Genomic DNA, 27,036 nt, shown 5'->3' on the forward strand with positions numbered 1-27,036 from the left:
GGAAGACTAAGGATGCCTATCTCAGCACTTTGAGCAGATGCCCCGGAGATGACTGGGACAGGTACCAGGTCCAAAGCCTCACATAAGCTATGTTTTCTTCCAACTCTATGTCAAGAACACAGAGGGAGGCTGAGAGACGTCTGAAATCATACAGCTGTTGGTAGTAGGGTGGCTGTGTCCCCTCATTGGCTGGCCTGTGCTCTTGTGTCCGTATACACTTAGTTCTGCATAAGCTGCATAAGTTCATAATTTGAGAAAATGAGAAAAGAGCAAGGTGTTCAAATTGTTTAATCATGATCCAAGAGGCTGGGGGCACTTGGGGACAGCAGCAGGAACAAAGCAAACCCAAAGGCTCCGACTCCTGATTCCCACAAGCTCTGTGGGACTCCGCAGGCAGACCAGGGCAGACGACAGGTTCCCACCCCCATTCGGAGAAGGAGACAAGGGCACAGGAGTCCTGCTCCAGACTTCCTCACGACAGGGACTATCTTTCTAGGCTGCCTCAGAACACTCAGCCCTACCCACCTGGAAGATGAAACAGAAACGACTGGTTTGTCAAACTTCAGGTAATGGTCATGGGGATTAAGAAAAAGCTTGGTGGAGCTGGTCACCGCCAGAGGATACAATTAACCTGTGGTCACCAAGTCCTAAAGAGGAGCAGCCTGAGTCAGAGGTGGGAGTAGGAAGGTAAGGCAGATGCACCAGCCAATAATCAAGATCTGGAGGTCATCATAGTTCCTATTTCTACCATGTCCACACCTGGACATGCCAGGTAGGTCAGGGTTGCAATGCCATGCTCAGCACCTCCTTCCTGTCTTTTGCTCACTCTTGCAGGCTGCAAGTCCGGCTGGGTGTGGTGGAGGGGAAGGGGGCCCCCAGGGAAGTCCAGCTACCAGAGGCTCAGAAGCAGAATCAAGATAAGTGTGCAGGAGAACAGAAGGGGCACCCAGGGCTGTGGCCGCAGAGCAGGGCTTTGATTCTGTGGAAGAAATGGAATGGAGTCAGCTCAGGGAACTACCTCCACCTGGACCACCTCAGCCAAGACTTCCTCCTTTCCCTGGGTTGTTGATCAGAGGTCATAGCACAAGGAGGTCGACCTTTTGCCCTCACTCCCCTTGGTCTCACTGCTTTGGATTTTCCCCAGCTGGGCCAGTAAAGCTATCAAAGGATTAACACAGGAGGCCCTACCTGGTGTTCCATCACGGAAAAGGTAGAGTCCGCCCCATTCTGGGAGAAGAATTGGCTGTGAAAACGCATCTTAGCTGTCATGGCCTTCGCTGAGTAGAGGAGAGAAAGCAGGTGGAAAAGGGTGGTGGCAGGGTGTCTCACAGACTCCCAAGGAAGGTAAAGGAATGTCATAGGGAATCTGGGACACGAGACAGTGGGGTGGGGGGTGGGAGTGGGAATTGGATATTGTCTCATTGCTTGAGGGGCCACACAGGCTGAGAAGACATGGTGTGGGAGTATGGGGGCACTCGGTGAGGGGAGACAGAAGAAAGGCCCAGAACGAGAAGGAGCTGCTCTGTCTAAGGAGACAGAGCCAGTTCCAGGCTCTTTCCTTCCCCCAGCTCCATCTAACTTGGCCACAGGGGCTGGGAACAAATGGGGGCATACTCACTGAGGCAGGGGTTGTGGGAAAAGGATGCTTCCAGCCGCTCACACTCCTCCTGCAGGTTGCCACTGCCTCGGCAGGTGCAGCTTAAGGCAACACTGGTATTGACGTTGCTGACAAAGTTGGGGGTCATGGCAGTCCCTGTGGGGTGAAAAAGGGAAGGGTTTATCAGGGCCTAGGCTAAACCAAACTTCAGCTCCTGACCCTCTCCCACCTGTCTCTGGATCACACCACAGGGGTTCCAGAGCATTCTTAGCCTCAGGGGCAGCCCACCTGTGGCTCCCTATCAGCCTTACCAATCAGCCCCAGGTATGCTCGTAGACATCTGGACTGCTCTGTTGCACAAGTCCCCAAGATATCCATGGGATGGCAGTGGGTCTGGAAATCTGCCAGGCGTGATCTAGCAGAAGGGAAACATCGTTAGACCGGCTGAGGGCCTGGCCTGCAACCTTCACCTTGGCTGCCCTTTTACTTGGCAGGTCCATCTTCCTGTCAAATCCTCCTCTGCCTTCAGGGTCTGGCCCAGGGCCTCCTCCCCGCAAAAGCCTGCCCCTATTACAGTGATATGCACCACCTCCCAGTCCCCACAGCATGTCACTCTGAATTTGGACTCCACAATCTATAGTTATGACACCTCAGGCAGCTTCTTTCACCTGTTCTCTCGACTATGAAAGAGAGGTTAACAGTACCACCTCATGGAGTTCTGTGAGGATGAAATAAGAGACTGCATGTATCAGGAGCTGGTGTTATGGCATAGCGGAGTAAGCCACTGCTTGCAATACTGGCATCTCATATTGGAACTCTGTTTAAGTCCTGGCTACTCCACTTCTGGTCCAGATCTCTGCTAATGTACCTGAGAAAACAGCAGAAGATGGCCCAAGTATCTGGGCCCCTGCAACTCATGTGGAAGACCAGGCTGGTGTTCATAGCTCCTGGTTTCCGCATGACTCAGCCCTAGCCATTGCAGCCATTTTGGAGTGCACCATCAGATGGCATATTCACTCTTTTTCTCGCTCTCTCTCTCTCTCTAATTCTGCCTTTAAAAGAAACAATATTTTTTTTTTAATTAAAAAGAAAGAATGCTACATTGCATTTGGCATAGTGCCAGGTACATATTAAGTGTTCAATATATGTTATATATTGTTTTATTTACATTCATCCTACAATAGGTAAAGCTGATTATTTTCAGGTAATGAAATTATGAGTATGTTTTTCTGTACACATTTCTATATTTTGTTACATTTTGCCTTCTTTTAGGTTAATATTTCATTTCCCTGTCACTGCTACTCAACTATGAACTCCTTGAAGACAGGGACAGTATCTTAGCCATCTAGCCCAGGAACTGCTATGACATGGTGTATTTTCATTGTGTCAGGGTAGGCTTCACTGAAGAGGATTAGTAATATGGGGATACTTCAAAAAGTTCATGGAAAAATGGAATTAAAAGATAAGCTTATTTTGGTGCAAGAATTTTGAGGGGCTGTCATTGTGATGTAGCCAGTAAAGCCACCACCTACTATGCAGTTAGAGTCTTGGCTCCTTTACTTCTGATCCAGCTCCCTGCTAATGGCCTGGGGAAAGCAGCACTAGATGGCCCAAGTACTGGATTAAGTTCCTGGCTCCTGACTTTGGCCTGGCCAAACCCTGGCTATTCTGGCCGTCTGTGGCATGAACCAGTGGATGGAAGACCTTTCTCTGTCTTTCCCTCTCTCTCTGTCACAACGACTTTCAAATAAGTAAATAAATCTTAAAAAAAAAAAATTGAAGCCCACATATAGGTTTTTCCTTAATACACATTCCATAAACTTCTTGACGATCCCTATTATGCATGGATTTTAAGATTTTTTGGGGAGCCAGCACTGTGGCATAGTGGGTAAAGCTGCCACTGTAGCTAGCATCCCGTATGGGCCCCAGTTCAAGAGCCAGCTGCTCCACTTCTGATCCAACTCTCTGCTATGGCCTGGGAAAGCAGTACAAGACAGCCCAAGTCCTTAGGCCCCTGAACCCATGTGGGAAGACCCAGAGGAAACTCTTGGCTCCGGCTTTGGATTAGCACAGCTCTGGCCAGTGCAGCCATTTGGGGAATGAACCAATGGATGGAAGACCTCTCTCTCTCTATCTCTCTTCCTCTCCTTCTCTCTCTGTGTAACTCTGACTTTCAGATAAATAAATAAGTCTTTAAAAACATTTTTGTGCCAAAATAAGCTTTTGAAATTGCATTTTCCATAAATGTATAATAGGTAGGGCAGAGCAGTTAAGATGAGTAGGTCCTAAACCAGATCCCCCATATTCCAAACCTAACTTAAACCCAACTAAGTAGCTGGTTGATCTTGAGCAAAGTTGATCTTGAACAAGGTTTTTAACCTCTCTCTATTCTGGTTTCTTCATTTTTAAACTGAGAATGATTTTTTTAAATAGCACCTATCTTATGGGGTTCTTGTGAAAATCAGATTAGTTAATACATGTTAAATACTTTAAAAAGTATTCAGCAAATAGTGAGTACACAGTAAATATTAGTATTATGATTATTGAAAGCCTTGACTATGCAGAAGTTGAGGAAAGTAATAGTCACAGAGGTTAAGTAACTTGCTCAAGGTTACAAAGAAGTAAAAGGTAGAGCTAAGTTGCAAACCAAGGTTGGCATGACTCTTATTGTCAACCATGTCACTTTAAGAGATGACAACTTCAAAGGCAGAGGAAACCACATCGGAGTTTCAGAGTTTCTGAAGAATACATTATAAATCTTCGTGTCCTTTAGTAATAGAACTTGCAGCAACACATCCTAAGTAGAAATTGCATTTATGCACAAAGTTTAAAGAGTGTTTATTGCAGCTTTATTTATGGCAATAAAGAAAACAACTGAGGGAGAGAGCGCCATGGCGCACTAGGTTAATCCTCCACCTGCGGCGCCGGCATCCCATATGGGTGCCAGTTCTAGTCCCAGTTGATCCTCTTCCAGTCCAGCTCTCTGCTGTGGCCTGGGAAAGCAGTGGAGGATGGCCTAAGTGCTTGGGCTCCTGCACCCGCATGGGAAACCAGGAAGAAGCGCCTGGCTCCTGGCTTCAGATCGGCATAGCTCTGGCTGTTGCGGCCATTTGGGGAGTGAACCAATGGAAGGAAGACCTTTCTGTCTCTCTCTCACTGTCTGTAACTCTCTCTCTCAAATAAATAAATAAAAATTAAAAAAGAAAACCTGAAATATCCAACAACAGAATGATGGTTGGAATTAAATAGGGGGCATCCATATAACGCAGGTGTTTAAAAATCAAGTTCTTAAAGGATAGCAAATGATAAAAATAAGGCTGGCGCCGTGGCTCACTAGGCTAATCCTCCGCCTTGCGGCACCGGCACACTGGGTTCTAGTCCCGGTCGGGCGCCAGATTCTGTCCCGGTTGCCCCTCTTCCAGGCCAGCTCTCTGCTATGGCCCAGGAGTGCAGCGGAGGATGGCCCAAGTCCTTGGGCCCTGCACCCTCATGGGAGACCAGGAGAAGCACCTGGCTCCTGCCATCAGATCAGTGCGGTGCGCAGCACGCCAGCCTTGGCAGCCATTGGAGGGTGAACCAACGGCAAAAGGAAGACCTTTCTCTCTGTCTCTCTCTCTCATTGTCCACTCTGCCTGTCAAAAAAATAAAATAAAATAAAATAAAAAAGAAAAATAAGTACTATCATTTACTGAGCACTTACTCTGTACTGATAAGCTAAGCTAAGTACTCTACATAAAATCTAATTTAACTCTCACTTGATTCCCAGATTTTTATTACTAGCCCAGATATTACAGAAGACTAAGCAGAACCTTAGGTTAAGTGATGGAATTTCAGGTTACCTGGCGAGCTCTAGATTACACTGACCCTAGACTTAATTTCTTATCTGTCTGACAACAGAGCTGATCTTAACTCCATACTGCTTCTATGGGAAAATGCTCATGAAATATGTACCATAAGTTAAAAAAAAAAAAAAAAGCAAGTCACAATACAAAGGTACTTCAGAAAGTGTGTAGAAAATGGAATTAAAAGATAAAATTTTTGAAATCCATGCATATGAGGGGGTCTTCAAAAAGTCCATAAAAAACATGGCTTTCAAAAATGTTTTGCACCATTTACATAAGCTTAAAATAATTTTTTAAAGATTTGTTATTTATTTGAAAAAGTTACAGGTGGTGGGAGAAACAGAGAGAGGGAGATTTTCTATCTGCTGGTTCACTCCCCAAATGGCCACAATGGCCAGGGCTGGTCAGGTTCAAGTCCAAATGGCCACAATGGCCAGGGCTGGTCAGGTTCAAGTCAGGAGCTAGGAACTCCATCCTGGTCTCCCTTGAGGCTAGCAGGGTATACAAGGATTTGGGCCACCTTCTTGTTTTTAGCAGGAAGCTGGGACTTGAACCAGTGCTCACATGTGAAGCCAGTATCACAGACAGCAGTTCAACCCACTTTGCCACAATGCTGGTCAAACTTAAACACTTTTAATTGTATTTTATTTACTTGACAGAGAAAAATGTATAGAGAGAATCTCCTGTGCACTGGTTCACACCCCAAATTCCTGCAAAGCCCAGAGCTGGACCAGGCTGAAGCCAGGAGCCTGAAACTCCATCCTGTTCTTCCACATGAGTGGCACTTGCTACTTCCAAGGGCATAAGCTGGAATCGGGAACAAAGCTGGAGCTCAAACCCAGGTACTCTGACCAACCACTAATGCCCACTCCTCTATGAACTTTTTCTTTTTTAAGATTTATTTAATTGAAAGGAAGAATGTCAGAGAGAGGGAGAGACAGATACAGAGGGAGGGAGAGAGACATCTTCCATGTGCTGGTTCACTCCCACAATAGCCAAGACTGGGCCAGGTCAAAGCCAGGAGCCAGGAACTCTATCCTGGACTCCCACATGGCTAACAGGGGTCCAAAAAGCTGCACCTACCTAGGAGCATTAACAGAGTGGTCTGACCAATCACTGCTCAGATATAGGAAGCCGTTGTCCCAAGCAGCAGCTTAACCTGCTGCCCTGCAACGCAGCCCCTCCAAGAACTTCTTGAAGTACTCCCTACCATTTAAAATTTTGTCACTTGAAGATACCTTACCATATTTTGAGGAGCATTTTTTCCAGTTATCTTTCTTTTGTTTTTAAGTTATGCATTTAAAAAAATTTTTTTTAATTTATTTGAAAGGCAGAGTTATACAGAGAGAAGGACAGTGAGAGGGAGAGATCTTCCAGCTGCTGGTTCACTCCCCAGGTCACCATAATGGCAGTGGCTGGGCTAGGGCCAGGCTGAAGCCAGGAGCCAGGAACTTCCTCCAGGTCTCCCATGAAGGGGCAGGGGTCCAACACTGGGCCATCTTTTGCTGCTTTCCCATCTGCATTAGTAGAGAGTTGGTTTGGAAGTGCAGCAGCCTGGTTTTGAATTGGTACCCACCTGGGATGCTGGTTTGGCAGGCGGAGGCTCAACCCCCTAAACCACAGCACTGGCCTCTCCCAGTTATCTTTATATCCAGATAACAAAAATAGAGATTCTGAGGATATATGAAGAAGGTACTTTGAAAAGTCCATGGATAACAGGATTAAAAGATATTAGTTTTGGTGCAAAAAATTTTTGGGAATCGGCGCTGTAGCATAGCATGTAAAGCCCCCGCCTGCAGTGCCCCCATCCATATGGGCGCCGATTGGAGACCTGCTGCTCCACTTCCTATCCAGCTCTCTGCTATGGCCTGGGAAAGCAGTAGAAGATGGCCCAAGTCCTTGGACCCCTGAACCTGTTGGGAGACTGGAGGAGGCTCCTGGCTCCTGCCTTCGGATTGGCACAACTCTGACTGTTGCAGCCAATTTGGGAGTGAACCACCGGATGGAGGACCTCTTTCTCTTTCTGCCTCTCCTCTCTCTCTCTGTAACTCTTTCATATAAACAAATAAATCTTAAAATTTTTAAGTCTATCCATATGAGTGTTTTTATGTATTTTTTATATTTTCTGAAGTATTTAGACAAAGAAAGACATCCTTTCGAGAAAAGTTGCACAAACTGTTGAAGTTGGCCACCTGGCTCAGCGGCTAACGGATCCAGGGTCTCCTGGGAAGTGAGAATCAGCCCCGCAGAGGGAGGAGGCAGAAAGAAGGGTGCGGCTTGGTCCCCGCCCACCCACGCCCCGCACCTGCACAGTGGGTCCGAGAGGCAGAGGCGCCGCAGCTCCAGGCAGTTGGAGGCCACACGTGGCAGCGCGCAGCTGGGGGCGATGGTGTTGCGGCGGCGCTCCCCGCAGCCAAGGTCGGTGGGCGCGCACGGGCACAGCAGCAGGCCTTGAGCGTGGGGCTCTGCCGCCTTCTCAAAGAAGGCACGCAGCTGCTCCAGGCAGGCGAGGCGTTGGCAGCGGGGCCCCGAACAAGCCTCCGCATAGGCCTTGCGCAGCCGGTCGCACTTGTCATTAAGAGTACACAGCATGGCGAACTTGAGACAGAGGTCTGAGCCTGGGGGAGGGGAGCACTGAATCACCGGGCACACCTGGTGCCCAGTCTCCATGAGCAAATCTCCAGTGTGACAAAGAATAAACCAAGATTGTCTTGAAGAAAGCCACTCCTAAGCCTCTAGCCACAAACCAAATGTTTTACGAAGCCTTTGGCATCCTGCTCCTCACCCTTATCATCCTCGTCATCACCACCACCACCACTATTCTCAACATCACCACCATCACCACCACTATCTTCATCACCATCATGATCATCATCATCACCTACTAACACACATTTATCTAGAATTCAAGCAAGGAGGAAGTTCAAATACCACCACCACCCCCCCCTGCCACCAAAAAAAAAAAAAAAAAAAAAAAAAAAACCACACACACAAAAAAACAAACAAAAAACCTAAAAAACAACAAACAAACAAACAAAAACCCTTGACTCAGGCTTGCAGTGAGGTCTGAGGAGGGAAACCATAACTTGAGACCCTGCTATATTCTAAAGCACTTTCTGCAGGTCCCAAACAGATGTCACCAAACTCTATTCAGGCCTTTGGTTTGTTTTACACCTGTCAATGCCACTCAATTTAAAAGTCATCTGTTCATCTTTCACTTGCTGATTCGTGTAGAAAGTTTCCCATACTGTGAGACTTGGGGAATTATGGTGATGTGTCTATTAACAGAATATTTCAACAGCCAGCATGACTGAGTCATTGGAACAGGCTATTTACTAGTGAGAGTTTGTCATGCTTTTTTTCCCTCTCTATGCTTTTTTCCCCTCAGAATGTGAATATATAGAACTGATTATACAAAAAAGCTCACATTTCTCAAAATGAGAGTGCATGTGTGTATATTCTTTCTCAATTAACTCTCAGGCCCACTTTCCTGAAAAACAAGCATCACAGTTCTTGACAGGCCGATGGCTCTCCACCACTCACATCTCTCTCTGTTCTCCTTGCCTAACACCTCGCCCATCCCATTAGAATGGTTGAAAACAAGCAATTTCCTGGTCTTCAGGGACAAAAAAAAAAAAACTACTTTCCTGGCTGCCTTGAATGCGGGTAAATAGTCCATTTCAACACATTTTTTCTGGAACTGCTGCCACTCCCAGTGCACCCTTTGCAGGACCCGCCTGTTGGAACTAGGGAACTCTAATGGGCTCTCTTTGATGGTTGTTCTGGGAGGACTGCTGTGAGAATAGATCATGAACCACAGCTCAGACCTCTACCCTAACAAAGTGCACCTGCAATCACATGAAAGACTAGGAACTTTTCCTGTATGAATCTCCCAGTTTGTGCCCCACCCTTCCCCAGGCCCAGGCCCAGCCTCCCATTCCCAGCCTAGGGGCGCCCTCCAACCTGGTTTGAGCATGTTCAGTTTGCTGAGATTCATTTTCCAGGGTTTGCTGGTCACCGTGTCTTCATAGGGGGAGACATCCAGCTCGTAGTCACCTAGGGACAAGGTGGGGACACCAGAATGCTGAGGAACACGGCAGAGTGGGGCAGGAGGAACTGAGGCTACTGAGTCAGACCTCAAATCCCTGCACAGAAAAGGAAAAGGCACAGCCTCTACTTAACCAGCTGCAAGCTGTGCAAGCTGAAAAAAAACGCAGGGCAGTAAAGGCACAGGTTGAGGTCAATGAATGAGCTGATGAGAATAAAAAAGCTAACCATTTGCCGAGCACACTGTATGCTGGCCACTATGGTATAAGTAAGGCTAATACAAGGCATTTCCAAAGTTCATGGGAAATAGATAAAAACATGTTTATTTAGGTGCAAAACATTTTTGGAATCCATGCACTGTTTCTTTATAGTATGCATTCGGGCCAGCGCCACGGCTCACTAGGCTAATCTTCCGCCTTGCGGCGCCGGCACACCAGGTTCTAGTCCCGGTCGGGGCGCCAGATTCTGTCCCGGTTGCCCCTCTTCCAGGCCAGCTCTCTGCTATGGCAAGGGAGTGCAGTAGAGGATGGCCCAAGTACTTGGGTCCTGCACCCCATGGGAGACCAGGAGAAGGACCTGGCTCCTGCCTTCGGATCAGCGCGGTGTGCAGGCCGCAGCGCGCCAGCCTTGGCAGCCATTGGAGGGTGAACCAACGGCAAAAGGAAGACCTTTCTGTTAGTCTCTCTCTCTCACTGTCCACTCTGCCTGTCAAAAAAAAAAAAAAAAAAAAAAGTTTATAGTATGCATTCTTCCTGAACTTTTTAAATTTTAGAGCAAAACAAACTTATCTTTTAATAAAAGTTCTTTTTCAAGTACTTTTAAATTATTCATTTATTTTCATTTTATTTAAAAGGCAGAGAGAGAGAGAGAGAAACATATATAGAGACAGTCCATTTGCTGGTTCATTCCCCAAATGCTTACCCCAGAAACAGCTAGCTAGACTGATTTCAGAAACCCAGACCCAGAGCTCAGACTGGATCTCCTGAATGGCTAGCAGGAACCCATGCACTTCAGCCATCATCTGCTGCCTACCAGGATGTGCATTAGCAGGAAGCTGAGTAACCAGGACAAGAACCAGCACTCTGACATAGGATGCAGTTGCTCCAACTGGTGACTTAACCAGCTGTGCATATGAAAATGCATTGGTACCTAGAAACAGTGTGCTACAGTGACAACAATAAAAAAAGAAAACCTGAAATGTGTGGCACTGGCTTTCACACTAGGCAGTAGGTGGTGAAGAAGCTGCTATTGGGGGATGGAAAGATGGCAGACCTCATTATGCACAGCGAAGCATTTGGTAAAATTGCTTCCTGCAGTAACTTGGAAGAAAGATGATATGGTGATGAGCACGTGCTTTAAAGGGAGGAAGATGAGAAGCAGAAGGTTACTGGAATGTCTTGATTGCCATGGGCTGCATTTAGCAAGGTGCTATCAAAGAAGGCTGTAAGTTCAGAAAAGAATTGGCCAGTTTGCAAGGAGGGAGGAAACAGAAAAGAGAATCCAGAAATTCCAGGACTTGCAGAATTAAAGGTACCACTGTTTCTCATATTCAAATGGTACAAGATAAAACTGAAGAATACTTTGAGTGATAAGGTTGATTACAGCTCAGCCTTGGGAAAAGACCAAATAAATTACGTGACTATCATTCCGTTTGTGGAGATCTCCCAATTGATTAAGATGATATCCAATAAATCTTGCCAGTTGGACAAATGCACTTAGAGAAAGAAAGGCTAAAGTAGTGGCTCTCCCACAGAAGCCTGATAAGGACAAGGTACCTCTAATTAGGTCTAGGAAAAGATGCCTGGCTTGAATTGTGGGAAAAGCTACTGGCACACGAGATGACAGAAATCAAAGATATAAAAAGCAATTATGTTTTGAGAGAGTTGTGCTGCTAAGAGCTGGATTAAAGGAGACTAGGACTATTGAGACTTAAAATGCTCCCAGCATTCCTCAGGCAGGAAGCAGGTTGAGCATTTTGGTCAGTCCCCAAGGAGGGTTGTAGTCTCTGATGCCCTTCTACAAAAAGGACAAAGAGAGTAACAGGGAAGGAAGGACCTCCCAGAGGGCTGGGCCAAGAGCCCCAGAGAACCCTGGGGAGGGCTACTACTCCCATCGAGCAGAAACGGGGCCTTATTAAAGAAAAATCCCCATTTCCAGGAAGAAAACATGCCTAGCAGGATTTCAGAAGTGCTATGAATCAATGTCTGCTGTGTGCCTCTCCTTCTTTGCCTTTCTGTGAGTGCTTGTTGTCAGGTAATCCTGATCCCGTTCCATTATTGTATACTGAATATACATTCCTTCTAGCTCATATGTTCATACATCAAGAGGAGCCCACATTGGGGACCAGTGTTGTGGTGCAGCAGGTTAAGCCATTACCTGTGACAATGACATGCTATACTGGAGCACCAGTTGGAGACCTACCTGCCCTGCTTCTGATCCAACTCCCATCTAATGTGCCTGAGAAAGCAGCAGAAGATGGCACAAGAACCTGGGCATCTGCCACCAACATGTGAGACCTAGATGGAGTTCCAGACTCCTGGCTTCAGCCTGGCCCAGCTCTAGCTATTATGGTCATTTGGGGAGTGAACCAGCAGATGGAAGATTTCTCTCTCTCTCAATTTGTGTGTCACTCTACCCTTCAAATAAACAAAATAAATCTTAAAAAAAAAAAAAAAAAAGGCACTTACCAAAAAGGAGGAGCCATATCTAGAGTCAATGTAGAAACTATCATGAGATCCTAATGTCATGTTTGGAAAGAACTTTTAGGACTATTCCTTGGAAGGTGGGTAGGTGTATCTTACTTGTGGAAGGGAGGGAAATGAATATTTTGGTGGAGTACAGTGGACCACATTACTTTTTTCAATTACTCTTTGCCTTCTTTTTGATTTTTCTTTAAAGATTAAAGTTTTATGTGCTTTGAAAGACAATTACAGGGCTGGCGCTGTGGCGCAGCAGGTTAACGCCCTGGCCTGCAACGCCGTATCCCATATGGGCGCTGGTTCTAGTCTCGGCTGCTCCACTTCCGATCCAGCTCTGCTATGCCTGGGAAAGCAGTAGAGGATGGCCCAAGTGCTTGGGTCCCTGCGCCTGCATGGGAGACCAGGAGGAAGCTCCTGGCTCCTGGCTTTGGATTGGCACAGCTCCAGCCATTGTGGCCAATTGGGGAGTAAACTGTTGGATGGAAGACCTCTCTCTCTCTCTCTCTCTGCCTCTCCTCTCTCTGTAGCTCGACTTTCAAATAAATAAATAAATCTTAAAAAAAAAAAAAAGAAAAGAAAGACAATTAGAGAGAGAGAGAGAAGGAGAGACAGAAATCTTCCAACCTGCTGGTTCACTCCATAAATGGCCGCAATGGCCAAAGCTGGGCCAATCTGAAGCCAGGGGCCAGGAGCTTCTTCCTGGTTTCCCATATTGCTTTGGGGACCCAAGGGACCCAAGGAAAGAGAGCTCTTATATGCTAATTTGTTCCCCAAATGTTGGTAATGGCTTGAGCTGGGCCAGGCAAAGGCTGGGAGCTGGGAACCCAATCTAGGTCTCCTATGTGGATGGCAAGGAATCAACCCCCAGGGTCTGCATTAGCAGGCACCTACAATTTGGGGCAGACCAAAAAATCAAATCCAAGCATTTTGAAATGAGATATGGGCATCCCAACTAGTGCCTTAACTGCTAGGCCTAACACCTACCCCACCATGTGATTTTTGATGTCTCCTTGTAGGAGAAGTAACTTGATCATAGCGATGTCAGGCTTAGCTGTGTGATTTGATGTGAATGTGAGAAGTAGCATATGTGACATCTAGAAAGCTTCTAATGACATCACATGCTGTTGCCAATGTCCATTTCTTTCTGCCATGAGAAGAGAACATCTAAGAAAGACTGCACCTTCAGTCCGAAACCCAAAATGGAGAAGATACACGAAACAGCCAACACAGAACATGAGCAAGAACCCAACCTGTGTTTGGCAAGTCATTATTTAAAAGTGGCCACAATAAAAATAATCCAATAAAAGCTGACTACTATAGGTAGGAGTTGAGATGGTATTGTGGTACAGTAGGTTAAGCCACAGGCTGCAACACCAGCATCCAATATGAGCACCAGTTTGAGCAGTTTGGCTATTCTACTTCCAATCCAGCTCCCTGATAATGCATCTGGGAATTTTTTTTTTTTTTTAATTTCAGAGGCAGAGAGAAAGAAAATGACAGCTGGTCAGAGACAGAGAGTTCTCATCCACTGCTTCACTCCTTAAATGCCTACAACAGCCTGTGCAGGGCTGGGCTGAAGCTGGGTCTCCCACATGGGTGGCAGGGACCCAGCTACCAGAGCCATCCATGATGCATCCTAGGGTATGCAGGGACGTGAAGCTCGAATCAGGAACCAGGTATTGTGATGTGGGGCACAAGTTCTTTAACTGGCAACTTAACCGCTAGGTCACATGCCTGCCCTGGGTTTGACTTTTCATGTCCTTTTTCTTTCTCACCATCTCCCATCTGGTTAACAAGTGTCCTTTCTGTTAAAGGCTGGAACAAGGTGTTACCTCCCAGTATCTCTCCCGTCGTGGATGTTCTTTGGCGTCTGTTTGTGGGTTAAGCCCCTTTTCTTTGACTCATCTCTACTGCTTTATGTTCAAGGTTGAGCCTCAGCCTCCTTTGGAGCTCTGCTAGGAGGGAGCTACACTGCCCAAAGGAAGGGCAGTGTGGTGGAGGCCACAGAGGATACTGGCCCTTTCCTCCCCCACCTTTCACTCTAATGCATAGCTTCATCATCACCCCCATAAGCAGCTACCACCCGCCCCAAACCTTGTACGGTTGTAAAACAGATGCCAAGAGTCAAGCTCCCCAGCTTAGTCTGCTCTTACCAGGGCTGCGGGCAGGGTGAACAGTCCAATAGATGTCTAGGCAGGCAGTTTGATGCTTCATGCGCCGGTGGCATGTGCAGCCTATCAGAGAGCTGTTTTTGAGTTGCTGTACTGCCTCTAGGCACTCTGCAGGGACTGCAGGCTCCTCTGAGGGCAACAGGGTGTTTAGACTGGTGGTGCAGGAACCCAGGTGGTCGTAGGCAGCCTTGCAAGTGGGGTTGGCCTGGCACTTCCTCCTGGCTTGGATACAGCTGTTCATGAACCGGCTCTCTGTGGGAAGGGGCTCTCCTGGGGAAGGAGAGATCAGGTGAAGCTCACATAAGGGCAAAGGAGCTATCTGGGAGTACCAAGTTGTGAGGCGCGGTGGTGGTGGGGATTCCCAATTAGACCTTGAAAGTCTTAGGGGAGCACGAAAGGCCTTTAGGAATTAGTGTGGGGAAAAAGAAGCCCAGCAGGACTAGACACTTGCTAGCTGTCATAATCTAGACAGAACAAATCATGCTCAACAAAGACAAGGGTTTGAAGAAAGGCTGCTTAGCTTCCAGGGAGGTGAAAGAAAGCAGGGGTTTGAAGCTGAACCTGGTGACCCTGGCAGGAACAATAGAAGAGGGCAGGGCCATGACTTGGACAGGACTAGCATCATAACCACAAAGCTGAGAATTGCAAAACAGTGTGAAATCAGAGTCAGCAACAACTTTCAGTCTTTCATTAAAAATCATTTCAAATTTTGGGTCAGCATTGCAGTGCAGCAAGTTAAACCACTTGCCCATGATGCTGGCATCCCATATTGGTGTGCCAGTCCAACTCCTGGATAACCCCATTTCAGATCAAGGTTCCTGCTAATGTGCCTGGGAAAGCATTGAAAGATGGTCCAAGTGCTTGGGCTTGTGCCACCCATGTGTGATACCTAGATGGATGATACCTAGATAGAGTTCCTGGCTCCTGACTTCAGCTTGTCCCAGCCCTGGCCATTTGAGAAGTGAATCACCTGATGGAAAATCTCTTCCTCTCTCTTTTTCTTTCTTTCTGTCACTCTTTCTTTCAAATAAGCAAAATACTTTTTTTTTAAATCATGTAAAAATATCTTGGGGCAGGGGTTTGGTGCAGCAGTTAAGCCACAGTTTGGGATGCCTGCATCCCATATCTGAGTGCATGGATTTTAGTCCTGGCTCCACTTTCAGACTGAGCTTCCTCCTAACGTGCACACTGGGAGGAAGCAGGTGATTACTCAACTACTTGGGTCCCTGCCATTCATGGATGGAGTTCTTAGCTCCTGGTTTTACCCTGGCCTAGCCCTGGTTCTTGCAGGCATGGGGGGATGTGAACCAACAGATGGAAGACCTCTCTCTCTGTCAGCTTCTGTCTTTGTCTCTTGCTACCTTTCAAATAAATATAAATAAAAAATAAATATTATATATATATATTTTTTATTTTTTGACAGGCAGAGTGGACAGTGAGAGAGAGAGAGACTGAGAGAAAGGTCTTCCTTTGCCATTGGTTCACCCTCCAATGGCTGCCGCGGCCAGCGCACCGCGCTGATCTGATGGCAGGAGCCAGGAGCCAGGTGCTTTTCCTGGTCTCCCATGGGGTGCAGGGCCCAAGCACCTGGGCCATCCTCCACTGCACTCCCTGGCCACAGCAGAGAGCTGGCCTGGAAGAGGGGCAACCGGGACAGAATCCGGCGCCCCAACCGGGACTAGAACCCGGTGTGCCGGCGCCGCTAGGTGGAGGATTAGCCTAGTGAGCTGCGGCGCCGGCCCTAAATATTATATTTTAAAAATAAAGTGGGAGGTCGGCGCCACGGCTCACTAGGCTAATCCTCTGCCTATGGCGCCGGCACACTGGGTTCTAGTCCCGGTCGGGGCACCGGATTCTGTCCCGGTTGCTCCTCTTCCAGTCCAGCTCTCTGCTGTGGCCCAGGAGTACAGTGGAGGAAGGCCCAAGTCCTTGAGCCCTGCACCCTCATGGGAGACCAGGAGAAGCACCTGGCTCCTGGCTTCAGATCAGCGCGGTGCGCCAGCCACAGTGCGCCAGCCACAGTGCGCCAGCCAGAACGGCCATTGGGGGGTGAACCAACGGAAAAAAGGAAGACCTTTCTGTCAGTCTCTCTCTCTCACTGTCCACTCTGCCTGTCAAAAAAAAAAAAAAAAAAAAATTAAATAAATAAAGTGGGAAATGGCTGAAACTGGGGTGGGGAGTTATTGCCAAAAGGGAAGAAAATACAATCTGACCCTATCACTTACTGAGAAATACCAGGGTTGGTTACGCTCAGCTAGAGGAAGATCCTGCATCCTAGGACACAGAGCCCCCACATGGGATGACACCATTCCCCTCCCCACCTGTTCAAAATGAAAAATCTAGGAGTCATTCTTAATTCTCTTTTCTTCATGTCCTACGCTCAGTGCAACAAATCCTGTGAACCCCACAACACATCTAGAATCTCTCTACTTTTCTTTATGTCTGCCACCACCATGTCTTTTGGTCATTGGCCAGTGGCTTTTTTAAGATTTTTAAAATTTATTTGAATGCCACAGTAACAGAGAGAGAGAGAGAGAGAGAGAGAGAGAGAGAGAGATTGATCTTCCATTTGATGGTTCACTCTCCAAAAGCCCATAGTATAGTAGCCAGCTGGGCAGTGCTAGGCTGAAGCCATGAACCCAAAACTCCATCTGGGTCTCCAACATGGGTGGTAGGGACTCAAACACTTGAGTCATCATTTGCTGCCTCCCAGTGTTCACAATAGCAGGAACCTGAAATAGAGAGCAGCAGAGCTGGGACTTGACCCATGCATTCTGATAGGGGCATCCCAACAGCATCTTAACCACTGCACTAAATGCCTGCTCCAGATGTCTTTTTAAATGAACCTTTATTTTTTAAGCTGGAAAACTTTTAAAGAGGCTAAATTCAAACAACTTAACCTTTTTAAAAATGTACAATTAAGTGGCATTTAGTATATTCACTGAGGCCAGTGCTGTGGCATAGTGGGTAGACACCATCTGTAGTGCTGGCATACCATATTGGTACAGTTCAAGTCCCAACTGCTCCACTTCCAATCCAGCTCCCTGCTAACGTGCCAGGAAAAGCACCAAAGGATGTCAAGTGCTTGGGCCCCTGCATCCATGTGGGAGACACAGAAGAAGCTCCTGACTCCTGAGTTTGGACTGACCCAGCCCTAGCTGTTGTGGCCATTTGGGGAGTGAACCAGCTGATGGAAGATCTCTCTGTCTCTTCCTCTCTCTCTGTAATGCTGCCTTTCAAGTAAATAAATCTTTTTTTTTTTTTTTTAAAAAAAACATTCACAATATTGTATAGCAATCATTCTAAATAATTCTAATATATGATTATCATCCTAAAAGGAAACACACATCCATTAAACAATCCCTTCTCATGGTCCCTCGACCCCCTAACCCCCAGTCTCTGGTAACCACTAATCTGCTTTCTGTCTTGATGGATTTACCTATCCTGGATATTTCGTATAACTGGAATGAGCCGATTCCATTTGGTCTTCTGTCTGGCTGCTTTCACATGGCATGATGTATTTAAGATCCATCCGCATTGTAGCATGTATCACTGCTTCACTTCTTCCTGTGGATGACTATTCCATGGCCTAGATGCCACATGTGGCTTAGTCACTCATCAGGTGATGGGCATTTCAGTTGTTTTCACCTTCTGGTTATTGTGAATTGCACTTCTATGAACATTCACTTGTAAGTATTTGAACACCTGTACTAGATTCACTTGAAGGTATAGCTAGAAGCAGAATTGCTGGGTCATATAGCAATTCTGTTTCACTTTTTAAGGAACCGCCAGATTGTTTTCCAGAGCAGCTGCACCATGTTACATTCCTACCAGCAATGTAGGAGGATCCTAGTTTTTCCACATACTTTGCCAGCTCTTGTTATTTTGCATTTTACTTTTATTATAGTCATCCTGTGGGTGTGAAGTGGTACCTCATTGTGGTTTCTGTTTGCATTTTCCTAATGACTAAGGATGTTGAACATATTTTTATATGCTTGTTTTTTATGCCATTTGTACATCTTTTTTTGCTAGTAAACTTTTTACTGAAGTATAATATACAGAACAGTGCATGAATCAAAAAACGTATCGCTCAGGGCCAGCACTATGGCACAGTGGGTTAAAGCCCCCACCTGCAGTTCTGGCATCCCATATAGGTGCCGGTTCAAGTCTTGGCTGCTCCACTTCAGCAGCAGAGGATGGTCTAAGTGCTTTGGCCCCTGCACCTACGTTGGGGACCTTGAAGAAGCTCCTGGCTCTTGGCTTCATATGGGTTCAGCTCCAGCCACTGCGGCCATTTGGAGAGTGAACCAGTGGATAAAACACCTCTCTGTAACTCTTTCAAATAAATTTTTTTTTAAGCTTTATTTTATTTATTGGAAAGACAGAGTTATATAGAGAGGTAGAGACAGAAGGAGAGGTGTTTCATCCACTGGGTCAGTCCCCAAATGGCCACAACATCCAGAGCTGGGCCAATCCAAATCCAGGAGCCAGAAGCTTGTTCCAGGTCTCCCACATGTGTGCAGGGGCCCAAGCACTTGGTCCATCCTCCACTGTTTGCCCAGGAGCATCAGCAGGGAAATGGAACAGAAGTAGAGCAGCCAGAACTCGAACCAGCACCCATATGGGATGCTGGAGTTGCAGGCCAGGGCTTTAACCCACTGCGCCACAGAGCCAGACCCTCAAATAAATGTTTTTAAAAATGTATTGCTCAGAAGCCGGCGCCACGGCTCACTAGGCTAATCCTCTGCCTAGCGGCGCCAGCACACCGGGTTCTAGTCCCGGTTGGGGCGCCGGATTCTGTCCCGGTTGCCCCTCTTCCAGGCCAGCTCTCTGCTGTGGCCAGGGAGTGCAGTGGAGGATGGCCCAGGTGCTTGGGCCCTGCACCCCATGGGAGACCAGGATAAGTACCTGGCTCCTGGCTCCTGCCATCGGATCAGCGCGGTGCACCGGCTGCAGCGGCGGCGGCCATTGGAGGGTGAACCAATGGCAAAGGAAGACCTTTCTCTCTGTCTCTCTCTCTCTCTCACTGTCCACTCTGCCTGTCAAAAAAAAAAATAATAATAATAATAATAAAAAAATAAAAAAAATGTATTGCTCAGGGGTTGGCACTGTGGTGCTAGTTAATCCTCCACCTGGTGCACTGGCATTCCATATGGGTGCCAGTTCGAGTCCTGGCTGCTCCTCTTCCAATGCAGCTCTCTGCTGTGGCCTGGGAAGGCAGTAGAAGATGGCCCAAGTCCTTGGGCCCCTGCACCCACATGAGAGAATGGGAAGAAGCACCTGGCAGCTGGCTCCTGGCTTCGGATTAGCACAGCTCCGGCCATTGCAGCCATTTGGGGAGTAAATCAGCGGATGGAAGACCTTTCTCTCTGTCTCTCCCTCTCACTGTCTGTAACTCTACCTCTCAAATAAATAAAAAATAAATCTTAAAAAAAAATGTATTGCTCAGTAAATTTTGCAAATGAATACACAAATGAATAACCAGAAGCCAGATAAAACAACAGGACATTACCGGTAACCAGTCACTGTCTCCCCAAGGAAACCAGTTTCCCAGATCCTAACACCAGATATTAGTTTTTGCCTTTTTTCTTTAATATTTATTTATTTACTTGAAAGAGAGAGAAAGAGAGAGAATCTTCCATCCACTGGTTCACTCCCCATATGGCTACAGTGGCCTGGCTAGGCCAAGCTTAAGCCAGGAGCCAAGAATACCATTTGGGTCTCCCATCTGGATGACATCTGCTATGTTCCCAGGCACATTAGTAGGAAGCTGAATCAGAAGTGGAGCCACTAGGACTTGAACTGATGCTCATATGGAAGCCGGCATCACAGGTAGCAGCTTAACCTGCTGTACCACAATGTTGGCCTCTTGACTGTTTTTCATTTCCTTTTTTGTCAGATTTTAAAATTTATTTATTTTCACTTTATTTGAAAGGCAGAGAGAGATCATCTATACCCTGATTCACTTCCTAAAAGGTGCAAACAGCTGTGGCTGGTCCAGGCCAAAACCAGGAGCCCATAACTCAATCCAGATCTCCCATGTGGGTGGCAGGGGAGTGAACCAGCGGGTGGTAGACCTACCTCTCTCTCTCTCTCTCTCTCTCTCTGCCTCTCCTTCTCTCTATGTGTAACTCTTTCAAGTAAATAAATAAATCTTAAAAAAAAAAAAACTATAAATCAGATCATCTCATTTTTCTCCTTAAATGTCCCTACCAACTTCCATTGCTCTTAGGTTAAATTTACTACACAATAGTTTACATAGCCTTGTAAGATCTGCTCTCAGCCTACCTCTTTAACTTCACCTTTCAACCCTCTCTCCTACTCCTACTCTGCCTCAGCCACAGTGGCCTCCCTTCTGGTTGCCTCTGAGCAGGACAAGCTACAGTTCTTGCCCTGGGCTTTCTTTTTGCTTGGAAAGCCCTTCCATCCACCTTCTCATGGCAGCCCCTTCTGACAAGCCAGGTTGCAGCTTACAGTTTCAGAAGGTACTCCCTCAACCAGTGTAAAGTAGACTCCTAGTCACTGTCATTGTATTGCTCTACTACCATTGCAGCACTTAATGCCATTGGATTTTTCTTGGTTGGTTGTTTATTGATGATCTCCCCTCCAGACTGCCATGTCTGTCTTATCACCATTTTATCTCCAGGGCCTAGGACAGTGATTGTTTACTGTGAGCTCCTGTTTTTTTAAAGAATAAACAAAACTAAATCAGGGACATGCTGTGAGGCACTTCTGCAATTTCTCCGGGCCTGTTCCCTCTATTTAAAATCAAAGGGTCCCAGAGTTGGAATGGACCAATAGTTTAACCTCTTCTTCCAATCATATCATAACCAACCAGATAAATTACTGAGTCTTACCGTAGTCCTAATGAGTCAGAATCTCTGGGGATTAAGCCTGGAAATCTGAATTGTGGCACATTCACTGGTGAGTCTGAACTCCTTAAAGTTTCGGGACTGGTGTCACATCTAGTGTGTAAATACAGGATCCACAATGATTCTTCCTTTTGCCTCAGGCTCCAGTGTGCCTCAGTATGGCACTGTTACTCTACTTAAAATTTTGATATTTGGTTCATCATAGATTGCTTAGAATTAATTTTGATTTTTAAAGCAACACTGCAGTAAAATACTTCTTATCTCAGGGCCAGTGTTGTGACACAGTGGGTTAAGCTGCCCTCTCCAACACTGACATTCCATATGAGTGCCAGTTCAAGTCCCAGATGCTCCATTTCCAATCCAGTTCCCTGCTAATGTGCCTGGAAAATCAGCAGGAGATGGCCCAAGTACTTGGGCCATTCTCACCCAGATGGGAGATCCACATGGAATAACAGGCTCTTGGCTTCCGCCTGGCCCACCAGTGGCCATTGTGGCCATTTTGGGAGTGAACCAGTAGATGAAGAGCTCTCTTCTTTCTCGCTCTCTCCCTCTCCCTTCTTTCTCTATGTAACTCTGACTTGTAAATAAATAGATAAGTGAATCCTTAAAAATATTATATAGCTCTACTACTCATTTTCTTGGTATCTCTTTCACTTGCCTCATCCAGGTCCTGGCCCTGCCTAGGGTAATTGGCTTAACCTCTGGACCTTATTTTCTTCAATTGTAAGATGAGGGAATTGGATTAGTACAGAGTTTTTCAGTGAAGGGGATTTGGAGAGCATTAGAATTTTTTAAGGGATGTATAGTTGGAAAAAAAGTGAATTTTTATATGTAGTAAGTGAAAAAAAAACTTTAGAAATTCAAAATCTTATTTAAGTAAGATATTACTTTTTATCCTACCAAAAAGAGGGTATGGATTTAAATGGGCTGAAAAATTCTAAAAAATGTAACGTTACTTCAGGTAGAAACCCAATAAGTGTCCATATTGAAAGAAATGCAGCAGGTTCAAGTTTTATTGTTGTAATTGGACTATATATTTAACTGGACTAAATATGGATTCATAACTGTTTTTGAAGGGAAACTTCTCTAATTTCTTAGCTGATAGTTCACTAAGTTTCAGCTATGATGGAGTTAAGGCATTCAGGCTCAACAAATAACTTGAGGTCTTTATTAAATTTCATCACAACATGGTGGAATTTGTGTTTCTAAGATTGTGAAACACAGAGTTTGATCCAGCAAAAAGATTACAAACTGTGCAGTGTGCAAATAGACAGAATATTTTCTTTGTTTGTTTTGTAATTTTATATATAATATTTTCTTAAAGTTTCAATTGGTAGTCAATATTTAAAAATCAGAAGATTTCATATAAAATTATGGACTTCTAATTTATCTTAACAAATGAAAACAGCTAGGACCATGTGCCCACAGTGTAACTGCTGGAATGGAGTAGTGAATGCCCCCTTCTGACAAGTCAGGCCTTTCCAGTTTGTCACAGTCCCTATCACTCACTAGTGTACCTGCCCTACCTCTATGTCTACACTGCCACTGCTGTGTCTATTCCATACTTGTTAGGCAACAGCCAGGTTTCTGGACTTAGTTCTCTGCTTCTCGGTTCATCAGAAAATGCCTGGCTGCAAATGGGGCAGATCAAGTCAGGCCATAGGACCTTCATTTGTTCCTCTCTGATGAGGTCCATAGCATAGGGCACCCAATTTATAGACAGACAAGCAAAGAAAACTAAGAGAGGCACCAGGAGATGCAGCAAGTCAAGACTGAATCAATGTCAGAACCAAGGACTCCCACCTCCATCCAGTTTTTAAATGTGTTTTAATTAATTAATTTCATGTATTTATTTGAAAGAGAGAGAGAATGCCTATAACAGACAGGGCTGGGCCAGGCTGAAGCAACAATCTGGATGGCAGGAACCCATGTACTTGAGCCATCACCAGCTGTCTCCCAGGATGCATATAAACAGAAGCCAGGATCAGAATCAGGGCTGGGTCTTAAATCAGGCACTCAAACATGGAATATGGGCATCTCAAGTGGCATCTTTTCTTTTCTTTTCTTTTTTTTTAGACAGGTAGAGTTAGAGACAGTGAGAGAGAGACAGAGAGAAAGGTCTTCCTTCTGTTGGTTCACTCCCCTAATGGCCGCTACTGCTGGCGCTATGCTGATCTGAAGCCAGGAGCCAGGTGCTTCCTCTTGGTCTCCCATGTGGGTGCAGGGACCGAAGCACTTGGGTCATCTTCCACTGCCCTCCCAGGCCACAGCAGAGAGCTGGACTGGAAGAGGAGGAACCGGGACTAGTGCCTGGTGCCCCAACCGGGACTAGAACCCGGGGTGCCGGCACCACAAGCGGAGGATTAACCAAGTGAGCCACAGCACTGGCCTCAAGTGGCATCTTAACCACTGTGTCAAACACCTCCCCTCCTACCTGGTTTAGAATGATTTTCAGTATAAGCTACCACTTCCCTGAGAATGACAGTTCTGCTTTAAGCTTGGCTTTTTTTTTTTTTTTTTTTTTTTTTTTTTTTTTTTTTTTTTTTTGACAGGCAGAGTGGATAGTGAGAGAGAGAGAGAGAGAAAGGTCTTCCTTTGCCATTGGTTCACTCTCCAATGGCCGCCGCGGCCGCCGCACCGTGCTGATCCGATGGCAGGAGCCAGGTGCTTCTCCTGGTCTCCCATGAGGTGCAGGGCCCAAGCACTTGGGCCATCCTCCACTGCACTCCCAGGCCACAGCAGAGAGCTGGCCTGGAAGAGGGGCAACCGGGACCGAATCTGGTGCCCCGACCGGGACTAGAACCCGGTGTGCCGGCGCCACAGGTGGAGGATTAGCCTAGTGAGCTGCGGCACCGGCCATAAGCTTGGCTTTTTAAAATATGTATTTATTTATTTGAGAGACAGAGATGAAGCTCCCATCTATGGGCTCACTCTCAAAACGCTGTAGTCCTGCACATCAGCAGAAAGCTAGAATTGGGAACAGAGCCAGGATTCGAACCCAGGCACACTGATATGAGATGTGGGCATCCCAAGAGGCAGCTTGGCTTTGAGAGGCCTGGAATGGTGGTACTTTCCATGCAGCTGTTAAAAGCTTCTGTTGATTTGGGTTCCTGGGAAGTACCTGGCCCTACATGGCAGCTCTTGGATTGCTGCTTATGGATTTTCCATAAGGCCACTTCTCCAGGAACCACTGCTGTCAGCCAAGCACTACCGTGGAAAATAAACCTGTTGGGGCTGGTGCTGTTGGCCTGGAAAAACAGCAGAAGATGGCCCAAGTCTTTGGGCCACTGAATCCACATGGGAGACCCAGCAGAAGCTCCTGGATCCTGGCTTTGGATTGGCCCAGCTCTGACCATTGCGGCCTTCTGGGGAGTGAACCAGCAGATAGAAGACCTCTCTTTCTTTCTGCCACTCTTTAACTCTGCCTTTCAAATAAATAAATAAATATGAAAAGAAAAGAAACCTATCACCCATTCTCCACTAAATTAGTTAATGAGGAAGGTGTTTAGTGTTTACCTCAGGTCCCAACATGTAGCCATACTGTTAGAGTCCATGGAGTTTCTTGGGTGGCCAATTCACATCTGGGTTGTGGGGCTGCCCTGATTTCTTGGTGGAGTCGGACAGACCAGTGCTTTCCATCCTGCAGTGCCACCTTGGGAACCTGGGTGTCAGGGCCATGTGTGCGGTCTCTGCATCAGAATTGCCTCCGCACAGGCTCTGGGCTGGAGCCCCACCAAGAGATTCCATGCACTGTCCCACTCCAAAGGCCATGGGCATGTTTCCAGGGATCCCAAGCTTCCCTTCTTGGGGAATGGCACAGTTCCAAAACCAGGTCTTGGACTATACTACTCACTGCCTACTGTGGCTCTGTTATCCACAGGACAAGGCTTTGCATTGGGCAGCTTGCAGGGACAATGCCATCCTGTCCAAGAGCTGCTTTTCTGCACAGATTAAAATGGTAAGCATAGCCCAGGGGTATGGGGAGAGGTACAGGTTGCTGGTAACAGTCTAGCCAGTATAACCAAACAATGGTTTTAGCAAGTTCTGGGCAGTAGTTTACAACCCTAATCTGTGACAAGTCACTTCTTTTTTTTTTTTTTTTTTTTTTTTTTTTTTTGACAGGCAGAGTGGACAGTGAGAGAGAGACAGAGAGAGAAAGGTCTTCCTTTGCCGTTGGTTCACCCTCCAATGGCCGCCGCTGCAGCCGGCGCACCGCGCTGATCCTGGCAGGAGCCAGGAGCCAGGTGCTTTTCCTGGTCTCCCATGGGGTGCAGGGCCCAAGCACCTGGGCCATCCTCCACTGCACTCCCTGGCCATAGCAGAGAGCTGGCCTGGAAGAGGGGCAACCGGGACAGAATCCGGCGCCCCAACCGGGACTAGAACCCGGTGTGCCGGCGCCGCAAGGTGGAGGATTAGCCTATTGAGCCACGGCGCCGGCCGACAAGTCACTTCTAACAAACTTCTCTTCATTCCTACTGCTTCCTCATTCAGAAAGGGGGTGCAAGCCTTGAAGAAGCCCACGTGGAGCGAACAGCAATCTGGCTTTTGATTAGATTCTCCCTGCCTCCAGGGGCCACTGGCTTGGCAGTGTAGACACAGCTCAAAAGAAAGTAGTAAAGGGAACCAGGGGCAAGAAGATGCCTGGGTGCCCAGGCCACTGCTGCCACTTACTCTGTATCAGTTCAGACACTGTGAGGCACAGAATCCAAACCCTTCCTAGCACCCTGAACTAGCCTTTCATGGTGGTTGAATGCCCGGGACCAGGCTGCGCCCTCTCTGGGACGGGGTGACCAGGACCACAAGCACACTCCTCTTCACCTCCCTTTGCAACCCTGACTGATGCGGGATCCGTGAACGGACAGGCACTCACCGGCTCCGAGAGGCAGCAGCAACGGCAGCAGCAGGACCACTAGCGGCACGGGTCGCAGGTTGCTGGGACGCATCATGTTGGGGGTGCAGCGCCTGGTGTCTGCCCCGGACCGTTCAGCCCTGTTCCGGGCAACAGGCTCAACGCTCTTCTTGCTGGAGCTCAGCGATCCCTGGGCCCCAGGACCGGCGCCTCCCACCGGCACCTCCCGCCCCTTCCCGTGCAGCGCTGACACTCGCCCACCAGGGTCCTGGGCGCCGCCCTCCAACTCTCAGGCGCGCGCGCACCACACCGCCTCTAATGCTGCCCCGAGCGCGCGCCCCAGGAGCGGCTGGGGTTTGGGGCAGAAATAGGTGCCGCGCTGCCCACCTGCTGCACTCCCGCTGCTAACTTCGCTCAGCAAGAGGCGGTGGAAACTGCTCCTGGACACTCGCAAATACTTCTCAAAAAAAAAAAAAAAAGTCTTTCTCACTTTCCAATCCCCAGCTCCACCCCGGGAATGACTGCAACTACCACAAACAAAATCGTTTACCAACTCTTGAACAAATCAATGCAAAGGCACTTGCACTTCTAGTATTTTTCTTAGAGTTTGCACAACTGTGATCTCATTTTTCCCTTCATAAATATGTTCAAGAGTAAGCTTCAGATTAACCCCGAGATTCTGCAAAAATGGGTCCCAGACAGGTAAAATGACTTTTCTGGGAACAGACCTGGGGCCAAAGCCCAGGAGCTTTGTCAGTCTAGACACCAAAATTCAGCTCCTTGGGTATCAGGAGGGAAGATGGCTGGGTTAAATCCCTGAGACTAAATAGCACAGATTTCCCTGGACCAAAGACAAGGGCACTGAGGAAGGTGACCACTAAGACCATTTAGGAGCCGTTATTTTTGGTTGAAGACAATTTCAGAGAGCAAGCTGTTCTACCAGTATTAAACAATAAGGT

The 27,036-nt window shown here is 47.1% G+C and overlaps 1 protein-coding gene across 2 annotated transcripts; it reads right to left on the reverse strand.

Annotated features, from left to right (window-relative positions):
• Positions 1–270: 270 nt before the first annotated feature.
• On the reverse strand, positions 271–26,556 carry GFRA3 (GDNF family receptor alpha 3). Of its 2 annotated transcripts, XM_051844274.3 has the most exons (8): positions 26,099–26,556; positions 14,339–14,626; positions 9,403–9,495; positions 7,745–8,057; positions 1,909–2,012; positions 1,619–1,753; positions 1,189–1,277; positions 271–979 (listed from the first exon to the last, which is right to left on the reverse strand). In XM_051844274.3, the coding sequence occupies exons 1-8, from the start codon at positions 26,172–26,174 to the stop codon at positions 890–892; spliced, it is 1,188 nt and encodes a 395-aa protein (XP_051700234.3). In that variant the 5' UTR covers positions 26,175–26,556; the 3' UTR covers positions 271–889. The 2 variants fall into 2 exon arrangements, with proteins under 2 accessions (XP_051700234.3, XP_089191045.1); XM_089334919.1 differs by lacking the exon at positions 14,339–14,626 and having other exon boundaries at positions 26,099–26,503.
• Positions 26,557–27,036: the final 480 nt, after the last annotated feature.

Source organism: Oryctolagus cuniculus, chromosome 6 (assembly GCF_051225735.1).
Source record: "Oryctolagus cuniculus isolate XC-2025 breed Fujian yellow rabbit chromosome 6, ASM5122573v1, whole genome shotgun sequence".
Lineage (NCBI taxonomy): Eukaryota > Metazoa > Chordata > Mammalia > Lagomorpha > Leporidae > Oryctolagus > Oryctolagus cuniculus.

Coding starts and splice junctions, on each gene's coding strand:
- GFRA3 (XM_051844274.3), bottom strand. CDS start 26,174: ATGATGCGTCCCAGCAACCTGCGACCCGTGCCGCTAGTGGTCCTGCTG. Junction 14,627..26,098: donor GCTGCTGCCTCTCGGAGCCG/GTGAGTGCCTGT, acceptor CTCCTTCCCCAG/GAGAGCCCCTTCCCACAGAG. Junction 1,278..1,618: donor TTCCCACAACCCCTGCCTCA/GTGAGTATGCCC, acceptor TCCTCTACTCAG/CGAAGGCCATGACAGCTAAG.